We start from the raw sequence: 21,130 nt of genomic DNA, 5'->3' as shown, positions 1-21,130 counted from the left end.
GCATTTTAATATAATACAATAATCACATTCACGTTTTGATTAGATGACGTTTCTTTATAAAATTGTCTTACTTAGGGACAGTCAGGATAAATTCTGACTTTTGCGTTTGATATTTGCATATTCCTCTCCACAAAAAGAATATCATTTCATCAGAGGTATATAAATATAGCCTTACCAGCGCTTCATAAAGTAACGTTTGGTAACACGGCCAAACAACTGTGTTAGTTTTAACTAAGTAAGGTAGCACTAGCAAGTGTTACTGTAGTGTTACTGTTAGTACTGTTATGTTAATGTGATTGTTAACTCATTTGAAATTGAAGCTTGACGCAAATTCTATTATCTATAGCCCAGGGTCAAGTTAAACTTAAACTTTAGAGCACTAGTTCAATTTCATGGATCAAGTCTAGATTTGTGTGATAGATGGACATCCAGATATTGTACCGTTTGTATTGCTAACTGAGCTGTGACTGTGTGAGCAGACAGTACTATGTATTATATACTGATACCAGTGGCGCGAAATTCAAATCATTATACAATTAGGCTTTATTAGAAATTTAGAGGCCTAACCTGTAACTAAGTGTAACATCTATCTTGCATGGTGATACTCACTATACAAGGCATAGGAGCGAATGAACTTATTGTTTTTCTATGAAATCTTCATTGCAAATATAGGTGCAAATTGAATGCAGGCTACTGGGTACCGTATTATCAGGCTATATTCAGATCAACTGTATATAGTAATTCTAAGGTACAGTAGGCAGGCAGTAGTAGGACTAGGCCATTTCCCCTTATTACACTGGTTGTTGTATGCCACTAACATATATTTACAGTTGTTCATATATCTGTCTTCCTATGTATGTGTCTGCAAAGCTATGTAGGCTAAGCTATCCAAGCCCTAACTATAGACCCAACCAAGACCTAACTAGGCTATAGCTATTAAGCTATTCAAGACCTAATAGAAGACAAGTACATTATATTCATGTTATATGAGGTAGTCACATCACTAGCTTTGCTGTGTTAAGACATGTCTTTGTATCAAATCATGTACATATATAAATGTTTATTTAATCAAAAATTAATTAACATAGGGCATGTCATTCATTTATTAAGGTCGTTAATATTCACAATTTTGAGGGAAGCAATAAACCTTGCGCAAGATCGTGATACATGGTGGAGGTTAATCACTGAGCAGATACGAGATAGACGAGACTCAACTTACTACTACTACTATGTTTCATTCAAGAGAAGAAAATGTGCAATTGGATAGATTAATACGTAGTGCCAGATACATTTAACGTGTGGTGTATTGGTTTGAGTGTCCTCCCCACAATCATAAGGTTCCCATTCCAAATCCTCACAAGGAACCAGGTTTTCTTGGTCGAATCAAAACTAGCTGCTTTGCAGTGTTTTCCAAGACTTGGTATTTCTGGATTGCCAACTCGAGTGGAAACTGGATTTTTTCCATTTGTTTCAATGGTTTCCAAACAACTTCGTTCACCATAACTGCAGTGATATTGAATGGGGTGCCTTAACCTTTCAGTATTTGAGAAAGTGGTCGGAGGCTGCGGTACACTCTCATCTGTCCGATGGGGACATTATCCTTGATGCATCTCTTGGCATTATGGATGGAATTGTGATCTGTGATCATAACGCTGTATATTTCAATCTCAACATGAATAAACCAGAATACATTCGCAACTTAGGCACAACTTTCAAAAAGTTTTGTGGTCTCAGTGTGCCCAGTTTCATTGAGGACATTAGAATCTATGAATCCATGAAGCATGTATTAAGCATGTGGATAGACCAGTTGATGCTTAAACGGTATAGTCAATCGCTATGCACCCAAATGCACAAAGTCCATCACTCTGAGACCCCATGCCCCCTGGTACACATATGAACTCAGGGAGGCAAAGCATGAACGCAGGAGGGCTGAGAGAGTTTGGAGGAAGACACGCTTGACCGTAAAATGGCATATATACAGAAAACAATGTCAAGTTTATTGCAACAAAATAGCTGAAAGTGACGGTGATCAAAAAGACTTGTTATTCTCACTAAGCACATGATGGGTGTTCTGGGTGATGCAACGTTGCAAACATACAGATGTGTTGAAGATCTTGCCAATAAATTTGGTGATTTCTTTGTGGGCAAAATAAAAGGCATCCGTGAGGAGATCGACGCAGTACCTGCGATATCTGATATAATGTTGGATGATAGAATGTTTACTGGAATTCTTCTCACATCCTTTTCCCGTTCCACTGAGGATGAGGTATGAAAATTAATTGCAAGGTCCCCCATTAAAGTCATGTTATCTGGACTCGATAACTAGGTGGTTATTGATACAGTGTGTATATGAACTTTTGCCAATCATCGCTGCTATCATTAAAAATTACGAGTTGAGTCCGCTGTACCATCCTGCTTCAAGCGTTCCAGTGTGAAACCACTCATCAAAAAGCCTGGGTTAGATATAGAGGTGCTAAAGAACTACCGACCGGTATCAAACTGACCGTTTATCTCAAAACTTGTTGGAAAAGTTGTGGCAATACGTCTCCAGCCACATTTGAAAGACAAGGCTTTGTATGACAATCTGCAGACTTTGTATCGCCAGTTCCATTCCACTTAGTCCACACCTTGCTTAGAGTACACAACGATATCGTTGATGCTCTTGACAGGAAAGTCAACACTGCATCGATCATGTTAGATTTTTTCTGCAGCTTCGATCTTATCGATAATAAGATTCTGTTTAATCGTCTTGAACCTACCTTTGGCATTGTTTCAAATACATTGCAGTGGTTCAGGTCCTAGATACATGACCAAGTACAATATGTGGGAATAGGAGATGTTCTTTCTCGTGAAAATCAGTTACATTTGGGAGTTCCAAAAGGATCAGTCTTAAGTCCTCTGATATATTGTATGTTCACCCGTCCAGAAGTGGAAATCATCAAGTGCCATAAGATCAACTACCACTGCTACGCAGATAATACCTAATTGTATTTGGATTTTGGATCATCAAAATCATGGGACAATGCTTCCTAAAGCTTCAGGCATGCCTTTCAGATGTAATCAATTGGATGCAGGCAAATTGTTTGAAACTAAATCCAGAAAAAAAAACGGAACTAATCTTTTTCACACCATAGTTTCAGGGCAATTACTCTAAATATTTATATAAAAATGGGATCAAGTGATATAAGTCCTGTTGCCATGAGGAGTTTGGTGGGCAGCTTGATTACAATCTTTCAATGCAAAACTGAATAGACTCCATTTCAAGGTCATGTTATTGGAAGATCGGTAATATTGAAAAAATCAGGCGGTACAGTATACTGTAATACTGATAAAGCTTGTAAGACATTGGTTCACTGATTTAGTTTTCTTCTGCTTCTACAGATTTCAAGATGACATCTGTTGCTGGGTCATCAAAGATCCTCATAACCGAATCGAAACCTTTCAAAGTCGAATGGGAGATAGCAGATGTGATTGCAGAGGAAACAGATCTTGACAGAACTGCAGTCCAAAATACCATAGACATGTTAGAGATGGCACAGACCATCCCGTTCATTGCTCGGTATCGGCGACAACAGTCCAACAACATGGATGTGGAAAAACTGAGGGATGTTGCTCGGTTGCTACAAGAACTGAAGTAAGCAAAAACCTGCACTGTTATAACCTGTGTGTGTTGTAAATTTTCTCATTTCATGATTTGAAGTCAAAAGCTGCAGAATCATGTTTGCATCAAAATTGTCTGAAATTTGAGCAATAAGTAACTGATGACCTTGGCCTCTTCCATATCACAGCGTATATACCATCAACAGCTTTAGATTTTCCTTTTTTTATATATTTTTTTAAATTAATATTAATATCAATTTACTACACTGTAGATATATTCTCTATTAACTATTCTCAACTACTTGACCCATATGGGACAGCACTGTCATTCACAGTTTACATATATACTAAAGCTGTGATCAGACACATTGAAATTGTGGTTTGTCTATCATTTTTCTACTCTCTTTTAAATTTCATATTTATCTTAAAGGACGGTTGTGATTGTTGATCATAGACATTGTCCTGTTCTTCACTGGAACTGATCAACTGTTGATTTAGAACCATTTTACGGTACCAGGTTATCCCTGTTCTTTATCTTCCCTTTAATATCATTATTATTCACTCAGAGATGTTCAAGCAAAGGCAGCATATGTCGCCAAACAGATACAGGCCAAAGGGAAGCTAACATCAACCATTCTAAGAGATCTTCAGAGAACAACAACTGTCTCTGAAATTGAATGTGTGGTAAGTTGAGATGTTGAATTATGATGTTGGATTAGGGAGGGAGAGGGGGGGGGGAAAGGGGTAGGGATGGTGGAGGATTAATATCATGCTTGAATACACTCATGTTACATGTAGTATTCCAGGTTTGTTTTTGGGAATGTATCTTTACAAACACATAATTTGAAAACATCCCATCTGAAACAGTTAAGAACATCAGTTTGGTCTGGATGATACTGTTCTGATGGATGATCTTTCTTACGTAAAAAGAGTTCCAATTTTATAGTTCCATTTAAGCATTGTGTCAAAAGTAGAATACTGATGAGGCTGCAGGCAGGCTGTGTGAGATAGTCTTTTGTGTAGCCTATTAGGTTGTGCAGTTTTGGACAATAGACCGTGCAGTTTCACACAATATGCACTGCAGGTTTGTACAGATAATCTCCATTGTTTTATAATATTACTTCAGCATTGCTGCAAGGGATTTTGCAGCTGCTGCAGCTTTTTTCTTTATGATAAAGTGCCTCAGTAAATTGCCTTCATCATAGAAACATAAGTATAGAGATCAGTGGCAAAGAGAATAGCTGTTATTGTGTTCTGGTGACCCATGGAAAGTATTCATATAAGCACACAAAGTAATGAAAGTATATAATTAATTTTGACACATTTTTATATCCCTGTCTGTTCCAGTTTTCACCATTCAAACCTGCCAGTAAGAAGTCCCTTGCAGAGAGAGCTAAGGCCTCCGGTTTGGAAGATGCAGCAAAGAAATTCATGAAAGGTGGACGGATGAACTTCAAACTCCTTGTAGATCCAAAAACCAAAGGTATTAACAAATCAGTCGAATCTCTTTGATAATCTACCTTTTCTTTATTTTTTTTTCTCTGCTGGTTTAATTCCCTTGTTTTGGGGGATTTTTTATTGAAAGTCAGTACTACCATTCCAGCAACAACAATAGAAAACGTTCAGTTCCGAAGGGAAATCAGGAGGGAAGGAGAAGGGGAGGAGGGAAGGGATGATACACGCTAGCTAAAACAACCTTAAACAAGAACTGTTTTTGTTTTTGGAAGATGGAAAAGGGAACTATATCGAAATGTTAATGTAGCATGCCATGAAATTATGATTGCTTTCTGCTTGTCGAATTTGTTGTACAGTTCAAACAGTCTATTAACCTAAGTTAAACAAAATTTGCTGAATGAAAGCCTCAGAATACTGTCGGTACTTTGCTGCACTGGTGAACATTCCCCCTTATCTGCTCCCTTTCTGATGGTCCTACCGTATTATGGTTTTTATTGTGACGTCTGTCTATGGTTGGAACAAACACATAGACAAATAATAGTAACGCCTCTCACTATTATAGTTCCAGACTTCTTTATTTGGTAACGTAAGAGGCAGAGCGTAGTCCTACTTAGAGAGAGAGAACGTAATTGCTCCCTTCATTTATACTCATGAGCAAAAAAGGATGCCTAGAATAACTGAGAGACACATGTATGATTGCTTTGTCATGCCACTGTTTTACGTAATAACAGGAAAACAATCTTTTACACTTCTGCAAATATCACCTCTCTAGGGAAAGAAGATGTAACCGCGGTACAGAATGGTATCATGCACATTATTGCTGAGATCATTGCCAGTGACAAGGAAACTTTAGAGCAACTTAAGGAGATGTAAGTTACTTTTATTTTCATGAATTAATTATCTACTTAATAACAATAATTTGTTGGTATTTCCAAATATCAGTCAAATGCCACAGTTGTGTTTTTTTTTATGTTTTTTTTATTTTTTTATGTTATGACTGAACAAGTGCTGGGTCTAATTAAGATTGTAGGATCCAGATTTGTGATGAATATTAATTGAATGTTAATTGCTCTACACTTAAAATCAGCTTGATGTGGAAAGTTGTTTTAGTAAAGAGAGCAAAACAATGATGGACAAAACCTGTCGACGTTAACTCTGTAGAGTATCTCTAAGTTTGCAGCTCTTTGCCCTTTCATTTCACAGAGCTTTTTAGCTTATACCAAAACTTGGTGTAGAGCTTTACCAGTATATACTCTCTCAACTTACAAGTGGCCCTATTTACAGCCTCACTTTCCAATCTTCTATTTGAACCTTGAGGATACTGTAAAAGAAAACTTGGAAGAAAGGGTTAGGAACGCTTATCTTTTTCTTCTGCTCACAGATCAACAGATCGTGAGTCAATGATCGTAGTCACACCGGCAAAAGTGAGATTAGACAAAAATGAGAAAGACCCAAAGAAAGCCAAGACTGCGTCAGAATCCCATGCTTCTCTCTCAGAAAATTTTGATGTGTACTTCAGGAGAAAATTTTTCCCTCTGAGAGACATCCAATCTTTTCACGTAAGCCACACTGAAGGTTGTTCGTTATCTGTATTGACTCGAACTTTATTTGAACCACAGAATACCAATGCAAAATGATAACAATAAGATAAGAAAGAATGGTTCAGGAGTTCTACCAGAAAGCTACTACAAGCTCGTGAAGTGGTATACCCCTCTACGTAAGATAAAACAAGTAGCAATGGTAATCTGGATTTGGAAATAATTATTTACAAATAACAACCCCCCCCCACACCTGGGGTTAAGTGGATCTAATGCAAACATTGTCGATAGGCAGCAAAAATGTGGCTGTCAAAAGTTTTCAATCCGGCCAGTGGACGAACATTGACCAATAAGGTCGTAGAGTACTGTACAGTCTTACCATGCTCATTGCTCAGTCTAGGGTTAGCGAGATTTGATTCCCTCTTGAATTTGCTTCTTCCAATGTTTTACACTGGTTCTCGTAGAATATTAATCGAGAACGTCTGGTTTACAACCATGTCGGAAAGGTATATTAGGGTTTCATTTATTGTCTATATTTCAAGGTATCATGTAAGACCAACAATATTGGTCATCGCAATCCAATTTTCAGTGGAGTGTTAGCTCAGTGGTTAACGCTGGTGCCTTTCAATCATAAGGTCCCGGTCCGAGTCACTCCCAGATTAATGTATGTCGTCCAGTAACAGAGTTGTTGACAATTAACAATTCATAATCATGGACGTTAAATATGAATGTAAGAGACTGACTTTGGTCAGCTTGCGGCTTTGATAAGCCAATGAGGGCTTCTCCGCGAGATCCTGCTTGCAGGAGGATCTAAAATACATACATACATACATACATACATACATACATACATACAATTTTCAAACATCTTATGCAACATTCTTACAATGGAAGGGTTTCTCTCTAAGCATGTTTGATGACAAGAGATGTTACCATAGCAACACAACCAGCTACTGCTATGGTCATTTTCTTTCCCTCCCTATATTACTATACTGTCAATTTGCAAAGGTCCTTGCCATTAACCGAGCTGAGAAAAATGGCGTAATGTCAGTGAAAGTGACATTCCCTGACAGAGCGGTTCGCAGATTTGACAGTTTCATCGTGAGAAAGTGGACCCCTCCAGATGCCACTACGGACGAGTACAAGCTATGGAAAGCCACTTTCTTGGATGTCTACGAGAGGCTCCTGTTACCACGTCTGATTCGTGAAATCAGGTAACTTGTTAACTAGAAGTTATGTATCGGTAATCTTCTCTAAGCAAGACAAATACCGCCCGACTGAATACAGCTCTAATCGACTGTCATGACCTTATATTTTATAAATGTCAAGACCCATTGCCACAAAGCTGACCCCCCATACATTGAATTACAGATTAGCGCACACATCTGTTCTCTGCTGACAGTCAATGGTCGTTGAGGTCAGGTGCAAAAAGATTTCCATGGGTTAGTTTACCTTTGTTGGAATTGGGTTGTAGTCGTCGTGAAGCACTTCCATTTCGAAATGGCCAAGCTTTCATCACTGAAGGCGATGCCACTCTAAACTGGCATAATCTTGATCAATCATAGTCTGATAAGCACATCATGCGCATTGCCTTAAATAGCCATGATCTTCCATGTCTTTTCATCAGTCGCGTTTGAGTTGAATTGCTTTCAAGTTGCACTTTGAATTGGGTCTTACCTAGCCTCATTGTGATAAAAGTTATGTTATATTGGCACTTAATTTTGTATCTCTCAATCTAAGTAAGAGGTCCTTGTGATAACTGATTCGCAAAATAGCAACCATTTAACCCCTCCCTGCCCCCCCCCCCCCCTTCAAGAAAAAAATTGTATCCCATAAAGGTAATGTTATGTTTCTCATTTGCAAAGTGTTAATCAGTTTTCATCGATTTTTGGCAGAAGAATATAGCATTTTTCCTTTTTCAAGGTATAGATCTGTTAAAACCCTTATCTTTCATGATTATATTATCTTCTTCTTCCAGATCAGGTCTGACCAAGAATGCCCAGAGTGAGTCATTAGCTATCTTTGGTTCCAACTTGAAGCATCTCTTGATGTCCCCACCGATATTAGGGAAAACAATCATGGCGATTGACCCGGGCTTTAGCCATGGCTGTAAAGTCGCCATCATTTCTCAAAGAAGTAAGTCTAAAAACAAACATGGTGTCTGAATGAAACAATCAGGAACCTTAGTTTTACCCCCTGCTTTTAATAGTTAGGTCATCTGCAACTCATTTTATTCTTGTTACAGGTGAAATACTACAGACTGGTGTCTTTTATCTTTAACTCATTTTATTCTTGTTACAGGTGAAATACTACAGACTGGTGTCTTTTATCTTCGTTTCCCCAATAACAGCTCTGCTATGCTTATCAGATACCTGTCCACCTTTAAGTAAGTAAACTCTACCTTGAGTATTGTGTATAGAAGTATTACCTTCTTCTAAGCTTTCTGTCATGCATACTCTTACTTAAAGTATGTGAAGACTCACGCAAAAGAAACGTCTAATGCCGGTAATCTGACCTAGTTTCGAATGAGGTGTAACAGAAATGTTAGACACCACCATCGATCCCAGAAAATATGCACACAGCTTGCTACCTTCAGTAATTAGACACTAGTGTACAGTCAGTACATACAGCTGCGATCAATACCCACAGCACAGTGTACAAATGATACAGCGATGGACATCTCAGGTCCAGCTGAAGATAACAAGGTATCGCGTTTCATTACTGTCTGCATTTTGTAGCGACAAGCAGAAAACTTCACTTGCAAGCAACGGATAGTTAACTTTTTCAGAGCGCAGTTTGGGGGGAGTCTTCAATGCCTTTAAAAGTATACTCCACCTTTAAGTGAGTTAACACTAAGCTTTCCACGTACCAATATGGCCAAAAATGTTACGCAAATGCAAAGTTGAAGAACAGGCTTTTTACATATCACCAACAAAAAAAACACAAAAAACCTGTACACTTCTCTTTTCCACTACTTGAACGTAAGATTAAGAAAAATCATAAAATGACTTACATTAGTAGAAAACTGTTCCATTTTCACTTTCAAAAATCTTTTCTTATTTAAATTAGCCAAGGAACCAAAGTCTTTTCTCTTTGTTTTCATATCAGGTGCCAAACCATTGCCATCGGAAATGGAACTGCCTGCCGCGAGACGGAAGTATTCGTTTCGAGAATACTCCAGACCCCTGAACTCAGACCCCTGAACTGTAGTTACTGGTAAGTTCATTTCTAGATGTCCTCTATTTGATCGACCTTCTGGTAATGTTAGTCGAATCATGAGTTATATTTTAAAGGAAAAATTTCTCCCTGCTAAGCTGGATGAGATTTGTGTAAGATAAGATGTCAGTTCGGATAAAGACACATACTCTTGGGGTTGTTGACCACTAGATCAGTCTTTCAATGTGGGTATGAACTGCTGTCTTAACCAATCACTGGGTTAAAAACGAGCCTTCGTTGAGTTGAGAAAGTTATGGATTTCAAATTTGACTGTACTCTAACCTAATATCTTGGGGGCTGGTATTGCTTTTGGATTGGAGTACATTAGCAGGGGCTTGATGTGGATATAGATGCTTTGGGATGATCTAAGTCTGAACTAAGTCACATAGCAGCATATCATGACTTATCATAAATGTCATATCATATGATATCAAGTACTATCACATGTCATACCATATACCATATCAAATCATGTCACATCATATCGTATGGTATCTATATAAGATTTCATATCATTTTTCATAACATATATATCACGTCTCATATGTGATGTCATAACATAATAATTGTTCGTGTTACAGCATTGTTAATGAGAATGGAGCTTCAATCTACAGTGTGTCTCCTTTAGCCATCGAAGAGATGCCTGATTTGGATCCCAACATTAGAAGCGCAGGTAAGCCTCCAAGATTTACGCATCAAGTTTTTTAATGGAATAACGAAGGCAGGGATCAAAGACAATTCATATTATTCAGTAACCTCAAAACTCTCTAATATTCGCTATTTAATTTAACCGCTTGTTGGACTGAATACGCTCGCTTTGAAAACTGGCTAATAAGGCATAGCTAACCACAATCAACAGTAAGCCGCCATTGTTTACACAATACGCCTGATATTCCATATTGATGATGTCAGAAAGGATCAACTCAATCGAGCTGTAGCACTTTCTCCGTACAAATACTGTACTAAAGCACAGTCAGTAAACAACAATTTCATTAGAATTTCTCAAGAAAAACGAAATAAATCAAATTAGATAGTTTTGAGGTTACTGAATAATATAAATTGTCTTTAATCCTTGCCTTCGTTATCCCTTTAAGGTGGCTGCATTGTAACATATCACAAGAAGTAGATGACGGCACACGAAATGTAGTCTGATTTACTGTTGTCACACCACCGATGTTAAATAAATTACAATATTACAATCCAGCTGTCAACACATAGTCTTTATTTACAACATTTTCCATAGCTGTTGTACCAAGGCTTGACCTAAGCATCAGATGCAGTCATTGAGTCTTAACTCTTAATCAAGTCTTTTGTCTTGCATATTCATGAATAATGAAACTCTGACATCATTCCAATGGAAGAAGATTTTCTATGCTGTCTTACAATTAACATATGACTTTCAGTGTGGTATGGTTTTCTCTACTCCTTTATCAGGATAAACAATACATCCTTTATCAAGTTTGTTTTGCATGGTGGGAAATACAAGACCTATACAACAATAATATGCAGCATTAAGCCATTTCAATGAATACATTCTCCCTACCTTTGATTCGACCCTTGAAAATTTAAATTTCGCATTCACATTTTATGAGTACCTTTAACTCCCATTTTGCAACATGATGAACCCTTAAATTTAAGTCCTTATATTAATTTGCTTATTTTCTCATCCTTATGTTGTCCTGAAGTTCAGCAAAGGGGCATGTGATTCCTTAAGTCAATATAGCAGCAGTGTTTAATAAATATTCAAGTTGTCATTTTGAAATGAATTTGCCCTGAGAGAAAGTCTCACTTTCACTCTAGTACAGAAATTTGAAAGAAAACAGCAAAATGTATCAAAACATATCTAGATATAAAGTTTTTCAAGGTTTTCTTCACTTTTTGAATTTTTTGCAAAATCATGTTTTCCTTTTCAGTTTCCATTGCAAGAAGGCTTCAAAATCCTCTTGCTGAACTTGTAAAGATTGAACCAAAGCACCTTGGAATTGGCCAGTATCAGGTAAGAATTTGTTGCCAAAAAATAATCTATCAAAGGTTTGGATCACTGCAAACAGTTGTCTCTTACCATGTGCAGTGGTGTCTATGCAGTCAGGATGCATGAAAAGGTTTATAAACAAGGTTTTTGTCTATTCTTAACTTTTTGAGCTAGGGGAAGTGGGGAGGGGATGGAAGTTTCTGTTCTTTCCCAGGTTTTGTAACAACATTGTTCACAAAAGCCATTCCCCCAGTTATTGTTCAACTTGTGTCTATTTTGCCTTTGTTATTATTCAATATCTGTTGGGGGGGGGGGGGGGGATTGTGTGGGGAAGAGGTGACTCTTTGTGTGTTGTATGGGACATTAAGGAGTGTTAGCTCAGTGGTTAACGCCGGTGCCTTTCAATCATTAGGTCCCGAGTTCGAGTCACTCCAAGATAAATGTATGTTGTCCAGTTACAGAGTTGTTTACAATTGACAATTCATAATCATGGACGTTAAATATGAATCTATGAAACTGACTTCGGTCAGCTTGCGGCTTTGATAAGCCGATGAGGCTTCTTGGCGAGTTCTGGCTTGTAGGAGGATCTAAAATACAAGCATACATACTTTAAACATCAATCAGATACATACAATACATACAATACAATACATACAATACATACAATACAATACATACAATACAATACATACAATACAATACAATACAATACAATACATACAATACAATACATACAATACATACAATACATACATTAAACATCAATCACAACAACAGAAGTGGAAGAAGAAAAAATCAGCATCATTGATCTGTGGTGTAATCATGAATCAACTTTACAACTGATTGTAATGTGTATAGAATGTAAGTCACATTGTAAACCTAACTGCCTTTTATTGTGGTAATCCACAATGGTGGTTTAAATGGTGCTAGAAAGAATACTGTAAAGATAACATGTATTACATAAAGAGAGATACTAAACATTCCTCACCTACAACATTCAAGAGCAACAAATGACTGTAAATACCATTTAAAAGCAGAGATTGAAGCAATAAGTGTTAGTGATAGCCAACACTTGGTCGTTTCAGACTGATATTGTCATTGTAAAAGACTCTTGAACATGCTAAAGCATGAAAAGAGCGCTATATAAATCTGGTAACTAATAATAATAATAATAATCTTCCATGTTATCCTCCTCAATGAGCAGAAAATTTAATGGCAAACGCATGATGTCCCTGGCTGAGCAACGGTCTTTTTTTATTGCTGTATACAACCTTCTTGAGTTTCATTCCCCCAATAATATCATATCATTGCTTCTTTGTACAGCACGACTTACCCAAGGGTCCTTTGGAGAAAACGCTAGAGAGCGTCGTGGAAGAATGTGTGAGTTTCGTCGGTGTTGATATTAACAGTTGTTCTGCTGAACTGTTGAGGTAAGCCCCCTTCACAGAATTTCCTGTGATTGCCTGGATCTGACCTAAGTTTATGCATGTAGTAATAATTGTTTCACCATGCAGAAAAAAAGCATTCTTGATTCTCACTTGCTTTCCTAATAAAAGCTACCATAATTACAATAATATTTTGGTGTTTTCTTCTGGTATTACTGTACCTCTCAGCAAAGGGCTGGCTGGCATTGTCAACAAGATTTTGCCTGACTGATAATAAGTTTAACCCTGAATGGCAATTTCCTGTAATTTCTAAAAGTAATTTGCTTACTGTGATTGCATACAACGCTAATTCACTGCTAATATTAAATCCATTTTAATCAGGTACAAGGTAGCTCATTTCTCATAGACTTCTGAATAATTATTATTATTATTATTGAGGTTTACAGTCTTGTTCAATGCCGTCTCACACGACTTTACAACTTCACCCTGGTCTTTGGTAGCTTGTCACACCTACACATCAAAGTGTGCACAATTCAATCAATCTCTCCTGGGGCACCACATTGCACCACAACCACGTGTCCCCTGGGGGACTTCCCATAGGGTGCAGCCACAAACCGGCACACGCAAATATATTTACAAGTTACCTCGCAAGTCCCCATTTGTACACTGGGTGAAGAGAGACAATGGAGATAAAGTACCTTGCCCAAGGACACAACGCAATGATCTGGCCAGGACTTGAACCTGTAATCCTTAGAATTACTATAGACTGATACTTTTTGATGTAGTTGTAACTACCAAGATGGGTCACTTTTTTCTGAACAAACCTGCCTAACGAAATTTGAGAATTTCATAGTTTTCTTAAGTATTTTGCTCATTCTGTTTTATTGAATACAAAACAAACTCATTGATAATATTCAAGGTCATCAGTATTGGCCCCATAATTTAAGCATGCTGTAAAGTTTGCCGAAAGTACTTTCCTGGTTGGTGGTTCTGAACCTCCAGATTATTTCCAGACTAAGAAAATTAATGAATTTAGACAATTTTGACGGCTCTGTGAGGAATAAAATACTTGAAAAAAAATGTTTGAAGTTGGAGCATGAGTGACCATTATCTGACCATCTGGCATATTTGGGGCCAAAAACTGATGACCTTCTTAAATCCATTTCATCAGGTATGTGGCAGGTATCGGACAAGCGATGGCGGCAAAGATAATTAAGCACAGAGTTTGCGAGGGACCCTTCATCAATAGATCTCAACTACAAGAAGTTAAAGGGCTCGGCAAAAAAACCTTTCAGCAATGCGCAGGCTTCATCAGAGTGAGTCCTTCGGAAACTCCAGAAAATAAAACAGAAGATAAAGTTGATAGGTAAGTCAAAATAATCCTCATTGTAACAATTACTTTATTATTTCCTGGAATTCGGCCGTAAAGCACACAACTTCATTGATATCTGACCATTTTGTTACCCATTGTTTTTCTTTTGTTTTGCTCTTTTTGAAACGTATAAAATTAATTTTGTAGAAAAAAAATTGAAGTGTGACCTATGGTTAAATTTGTGTGCGTGATGCTTTGCGCGTTGACATTTATATCTAAATTTATGCAGTATTGACTGAAATTTTTCAAAATAAGTGATTAAAAAACTTTAAAAAGAGTCAAGGGTTAGTTTCATCCTTACAATTACTACATGCATCTTCAGTTTGCTAAATTCAGCATAACATCCTCCCCTACTCTCTTCCCATCCCCCCTACCCATACCCCACCCACCTCCATGAATTTAAGAAAAGCAAACGTAACCGCAGTCATCAGCTTATATAATAGAGATATTTTTGACAAACAACTTCACCAAAATGGCTAAGAAAATATTTTTCTATTTGGAAGTTTATCATAGATTTTAATGACAAAGAAAAAAGACTTGAGCAATTCTAAATATGAAAGCTATAATGCTACAAGTACCAATCACGCTTACACTCGATACCTATTCTCATAGCAGCAAAACGAGTTCGGAGATTCATCAATGTCGAGGCAAGAAACGGAAACACCATGAAACCCTGTCTCATAACCCTCTCGACACGACATGGATCCATCCGGAATCATACGAAGCTGCAGAGAGGTAAGAAAATAAAAACGGAAAGAGTGGGCTATTTTTCTTGATCATATAAAGCAAGAAATGTTGCAAAAAGCAAACATGACCAAGATAAGGAGTTTGGTTACCAGCCATCTGCATAGGCTTGTATTAAAAATCTTCAGTGTGCACCTTATCATTTCTCTAATTCTCAGTCAAAATCTCATTTCGTGCGAAGTAGGAGGTTGACATTCAAAATCCCTATTCTCATTCCAAGAAGGAATAAAAAAAATTCTTATCGAAGTTTTCATTCCAGTTTTACCATCCCAAGAAAACTTTATCTTTGACAGCAGATCTAATAGTAACGACAAACCTGACGCTTTGGGTACATTTAACCATCTGACTGCAAATGAGTGTTCATGACAAGCAATGAAGCTGGGTGTTAACTTAAATATTTAATTTGGTTAACTAATTAATTGGCTTAATTGATTTCACGAGCTCTATTTCAAAGTCCCTTTAAACCAGGGAATAGGCGAGCAGGGTTTGGGATATGAGATGCAATCAAAACCATGAACGATGTGGTTTGGTAAGGGTAACCATTTCTGATTGGTAGTTCATCTCGTTTAGCTTTTTTGTTTTGTTAATTCAGCAAATAAATCTTCTGGCTATAATGGGATTTAGACCCCTTGACCGCAGGATTACAAATTGACCAGTGACCCCAGGATTATCATCATGAGATAGCTAGCTTGAAATTCGTCTTAAGCAAAAATGTCTATCCTCTTTTCAATTTATTTTGGCAATTTCTTTAATAGTCATTTTCGGTTTTTCCACTTTTTTTTTTTTTTTTTTTTTTTTTTTATCCCCACAAGGTTGGTTTCTATAATTGGCCTCTCCACAGCTGATGTGGGCAGCAGTAAAATGAAGCAAATGTTGGACAAAATACTTCGCAATGCTGGTAAGCTTTCAATTTTTCATTAAAACATAATGGAGTTTCACAAACTGTATCCGGAAAAAAAGAAAAAAAAAAGTAATGCAAATATTTGCATTTTTCAAAAATATATTTTTGAAGTTATTTGACCACTTTGCATAGCAATTTGGGACTGTGTTACTGTATATATCCCTGCATTTTAATTATGCATGATGTGATGTGACATTTTCTTAACCAAATTTTAATATATCGAATGTCTTTCTGTATTGACAGGGGATGAAACTCTCGCTGACAACATCGGTGTCGATGTTCACACTCTTAAGATCATCATGGACGGACTAAAAAGTCCATCAAATTTTGATATCCGTTCAGGTGAGTACTACCTTCTGGTAACGGTTTTTCTACTCAGACCAAAATGGATGCATAATTATTTATTATTCGGCCTTGCAGTCTTTATTCTTACTCACATTCTCTTCCTTTTTTATGTCTTTTTGATCTTAGCGGGTTAACTGGCTAGAGACGACTGTCAACTGAGTTTCTCTTTTACTTTGTACGGAACTTTATTATCATGAAAATTACAGGCATGAAACGTTCTCAGCAGGCTACAGAACGTATAACTCACAGCGCTTAGACATCAGAGTATATCAAGAGTATCAGTATAACGCAATTTCTTGAGGGTTCACATACTTAACAAAAATAACACTAACGCATAACACAAGATACAGTATAAATACAGTCCGACAAAAGTGGACGACTTTAATATTTTAACAATTACAGATCTCTCATAGCAGGTCTCTCATATTCTCCTTATCCAAGCTCTTCTAGAAATTCAGCGCCTGGTGGTGGTGGTGGGGGGGTGGACAGAGGGGAAGAGAGAAGGCAAACTAGTCAAATTTAAATCAGGGTTCATGAACCTACTTGGTTTGCTTTTCTGTTCTCAGATTTTATTAGTTTCCCACCAGGTTCCCTTCATGTAGCCATTTTGCCAAGTTCCAAAATGAAGCTATTAATTATATGTATATCTTTCCTCAACATAAACAAATCAGTTCAAGCTTAAAAGATATATATGCAAGTGATATTGAATATACCAAGACCTGACGTAATTTGCATATAAGAATAAGGGCTGAAGTTATGTTCATCATTTGAGAAGCTAATTGCACCTTGTTACTTTAATGGCATTTGTTTGTGACTTTGCTCTCCAGAAGCTGTTTGATGGAGTCTTGTATAGGTTATACTGTATGTAATGTTTTGTTTTAAAATTGCAAATGTCCGATTGGAACTGTTCAAATTAACCCCTGAAGACTACAACAGTCTGGTGGTTTATAACTGTCACGGTAATCAAAATCTTCAAAACATCCTAAATTCTCGACTCTAAATCTGGAAACTTTTACAGTTTTGGAGATATTCTTCGTATTGTTACGTGCAACTGATTAAAGTCAAAATTGCAAAAGTCGAAAACGTGTATCTTAAAATGTCGAAAATTTCCAGCGTAAAGTTAAAGTTATAAGTATCACATTCAAAATTTAGATTTTGTTTTTCCTAACCAAGTCCCAAAGAAAACGCTGTAAGAATAAATATAGAAACCACTTGTACTCAAAAGTTTTCTGTTTTCCTTATTTAATCAAGGCTAACAAGTTTGGCAAACTATTTCCTTGTTAATGTGATAACTACGTTGATTGCAGATCAACTTAATTTATAGTTAAACTGTTATCCTTTTTTTGCCTTTTTCTTGTAAAAGATTTCTCAGAGCCTGTATTCAAGAAGGGTGTGACCTCTGCAGATGACCTTCGTATAGGAACAAAGCTGACCGGACAGGTGGTCAATGTGGTAGGCTTTGGAGCTTTCGTAGATGTTGGGGTCGGGAGTGACGGACTTATCCACACTAGTAAAATGAGGGGTAAACTGGTGGTCCAAGGAAACAAAGTGGAAGTGTGTGTTGATTCGATCAGTGGCTCAAAGGGTCACCACTCCAAACTGAAAATAGGCCTGCAGCTACTGAGGGTTATGTGATATGCTCTCTAATAGAACTTAATCTTCTTTTCTTTGAGGATTAAAGAGTTTTTCAAACATTCCAAGAACAAAATTAAAAGCTGACAGAGTGGCATTATGTTTTCATGACTCGTGGACATTCTTTTTCCAAATGTGAACCAGAGAATACTGATGACTTTGCGCCATGCACAAAATTAAAAGCTAATGGATTGAAGACATCTTTCATGACTCGTGGACATTCTTTTTCCAAATGTGAACCAGAAAATACTGAAGACTTTGCCGGAGATAAAGGTTATTGCTTGTGTGTGTTATTGGTTTTGATCTAAAGGTATTGAGGGTTATGTGATATGCTCTCATAGAACTTTCTCTGCTTTGAGGATAAAGAGTTTTTCAAACATTCCCAAGCACAAAATTAAAAGCTGACGGAGTGACATTATCTTTCATGACTCGTGGACATTCTTTTTCCAAATGTGAACCAGAAAATACTGAAGATTTTGCAGGAGGTAAAAAGTTATCACTTGTGTGTGTTATTGGTTTTGATCTGCAGCTACTGAGGGTTATGTGAAATGCTCTCAAATAGAACTTTTTCTTCTTTGCTTTGAGGAGGATGAGTTTTTCAAACATTCCAAGCACAAAATTAAAAGCTGACAGAGTGACGACATCTTCCATGACTCGTGGACATTCTTTTTCCAAATGTGAACCAGAAAATACTGAAGACTTTGCCGGCGATAAAAGATGATCACTTGTGTGTGTAATTGGTTTCAATCACAGCTGTTACTGTTTTGTATTCCTCTTACTTAAGTTTTTGTTTGTAACAGCTTGTCGGAGTGTTCGTAAGCAACATAGTAACGGTCTGTACTTGTGAAGGATCAAAGGTCACTTGAGTTGAGGTCAATAGAGGAGGAGTGAATGGTTATATAATTTTAAACCTTGTAAAAGCAGAAGTTAACAAGAGGCAACGGTATGATTTGATTTGACACTTGGTTGCAAAAAGTCCCCCTTTAAAGTTACAAAGCAAATACGTAGATTCCTGAATCGATAAAGTCGATAAAGTTAGTTTAGACAAAATTTCTCATGGCATTCCTTTTATGTGTATCCACCTTCCATAATACTTACAAAGTTCCTTACAGCCAAAGTATCCTTTTTTTTTTGTCCCTGTTAAAGATGAAGGGCTTAGGTTGACTCTAGCTAATTGGCCTCTAATTTTCATTTGGAACTCTTTAAGTACACAGCATTTGAGAATTGTCTCATAACTAAAAAAAATGAAAAAAAAAGGAGTGTAAATATAAAACTGGAATTACTTTGTACAGATAAAAAAAAATATATTTATTCTCTGTTTTATTTTTCCTGCTAAATAATACCTCATTATTACATCAAGTACTACTTGAGTACCAAGTTCACCTTAGTAGTGAGTACTATGGTGCTACTCTCAAGTGCAATTGTTCTTGAATTTTTTTGTTTTTTGGCAGTTTCTTTTCTTTATCATGTTGTACCAGGTGGGTGTCAGCTATTCGCACTACATCAAGTTGATGAATTGTTTGAGTACGTTAAAAGTATTTATATAAAAAGATCATTCTAAAGTTATTTTTTTATTTTTTGGGGATAAATGTAAACTAGTAGTGCCCAGTATCTATTGGCAGTGTATTTGTGTCACGTAAACCATTGATTTCTGTTCTCTTTTTCTTTAAAGTTACTTTATTTAGAATAAAGGGTTGATCCCAAGTGAGGGATAAAGATGTCACATAAGTTGTGTGTATTTGTTGCAGCAGTAGAAGTTTAATAATTTACTTTGATCAGCCACTTTTGACTCACAATAGAATTCAGTCACATTTTATTTGCAATTGATAACATTGTAACATGGCTTACAGAAATATTCAATGGTCATTTGTATTGCCCCCAATATGCTAGTTCAAGTCAGATTATGGTTATACATGCTCGATTCGTGAACATATACTTTAAGCCTGCAGGGTTTCCCTAACTTTATCCCCCCACGAACCACCTGTGGATGTCAGAGTTGTCCACGAACCCCCAACTTTTTGAGACACGATCTGAGTCATTATTATACTATAATACGCATAACAGTGCTTCGTAAAAGATCAAGTTCATAGTGTAATATTGAAGAGTTTGTCGATAGGTACGACTTTTGTACATTAGTAAATTATATGATATATCAGATTTTAGTTCAACAAAAAAGTACTCTAGTCTAGTTTTGACTTTCAGAAACGTCTCACGAACCCCCTGGAATGGACTCACGCACCCCCTGGGGTTTCATGCATCCCAGTTAAGGGATAAGAAATTTATGGCTAGATCCAAACCAGTTACCTCTGGATGATTAGCCCTGAGTTTGTAACCTTTGACCTTGTCACTAGAGGTCACTGATTCGAGTCACTTTTCTAGCTATAAATTTCTTTGCTCTTTTCCATTTTCTAAAATGTGTCAGTCAGTGTTCCATTATTTCTATAAATAGTTACATAAATTCATATTTAACTGACTTCAAAGATCACCCCATGGCAGGGGAGGTGTCTATAGAGGACACCCCCTCCCCTTTTAGAAATTTTGTTTGTTTGTAAGGTGGTTTAATACAAACTGGTGCTATATTTGACCAGAGCTTTGAACTGATTTCACAATGATTTACAAAAATATGGGGGGGGGAACATTTTTGTGGGGAGGGGCTTTGGCATGCCCCCCCCCTTCGACTGGTACATGGGGTGAATTGCCCGCGCTTCGCTTAGTATGCCACTGCTTCTAATTGAAGGAAATAACACATGTTGTAAAAGAGAAGTATATTTTGCCTTCTGTTTTCTTTTCATTGAAATAGGTTATGCTTTTTATTTTCATAATTTTCACCTATATTAATTGATTGATATCATACTACACCTCCTGTGGATGGAAAGTCACAACTTCACCAACCTCTGCCAAAAGCCCAAATTGGAGCTGGTTAGGGGCCAGAGGAGGGGCAGAGATAACATAGTGGCAGAAAATAAACCA

General features: G+C 37.0%; 1 protein-coding gene across 4 annotated transcripts; it reads left to right on the top strand.

Annotated features, from left to right (window-relative positions):
• Positions 1-14: 14 nt before the first annotated feature.
• LOC139958345 (S1 RNA-binding domain-containing protein 1-like) lies at positions 15-20,926 on the top strand. Of its 4 annotated transcripts, none has more exons than XM_071955345.1 (18): positions 15-155; positions 3,382-3,634; positions 4,167-4,284; positions 4,948-5,083; positions 5,828-5,924; positions 6,437-6,614; positions 7,602-7,807; positions 8,572-8,729; positions 8,895-8,979; positions 9,702-9,809; positions 10,391-10,482; positions 11,723-11,805; positions 13,105-13,211; positions 14,338-14,532; positions 15,151-15,273; positions 16,095-16,180; positions 16,427-16,525; positions 17,892-20,926. In XM_071955345.1, exons 2-18 carry the CDS (start codon positions 3,390-3,392, stop codon positions 18,161-18,163), a joined length of 2,388 nt encoding a protein of 795 aa, XP_071811446.1. In that variant the 5' UTR covers positions 15-155; positions 3,382-3,389; the 3' UTR covers positions 18,164-20,926. The 4 variants fall into 4 exon arrangements, with proteins under 4 accessions (XP_071811446.1, XP_071811445.1, XP_071811444.1 ...); XM_071955344.1 differs by lacking the exon at positions 15-155 and adding an exon at positions 274-442 and having other exon boundaries at positions 15,154-15,273; XM_071955343.1 differs by lacking the exon at positions 15-155 and adding an exon at positions 275-442.
• The last annotated feature ends 204 nt before the right edge of the window (positions 20,927-21,130 follow it).

Source organism: Apostichopus japonicus, chromosome 18 (assembly GCF_037975245.1).
Source record: "Apostichopus japonicus isolate 1M-3 chromosome 18, ASM3797524v1, whole genome shotgun sequence".
Classification (NCBI taxonomy): domain Eukaryota; kingdom Metazoa; phylum Echinodermata; class Holothuroidea; order Aspidochirotida; family Stichopodidae; genus Apostichopus; species Apostichopus japonicus.
This window is presented reverse-complemented; position numbering and strand designations above follow the sequence as displayed.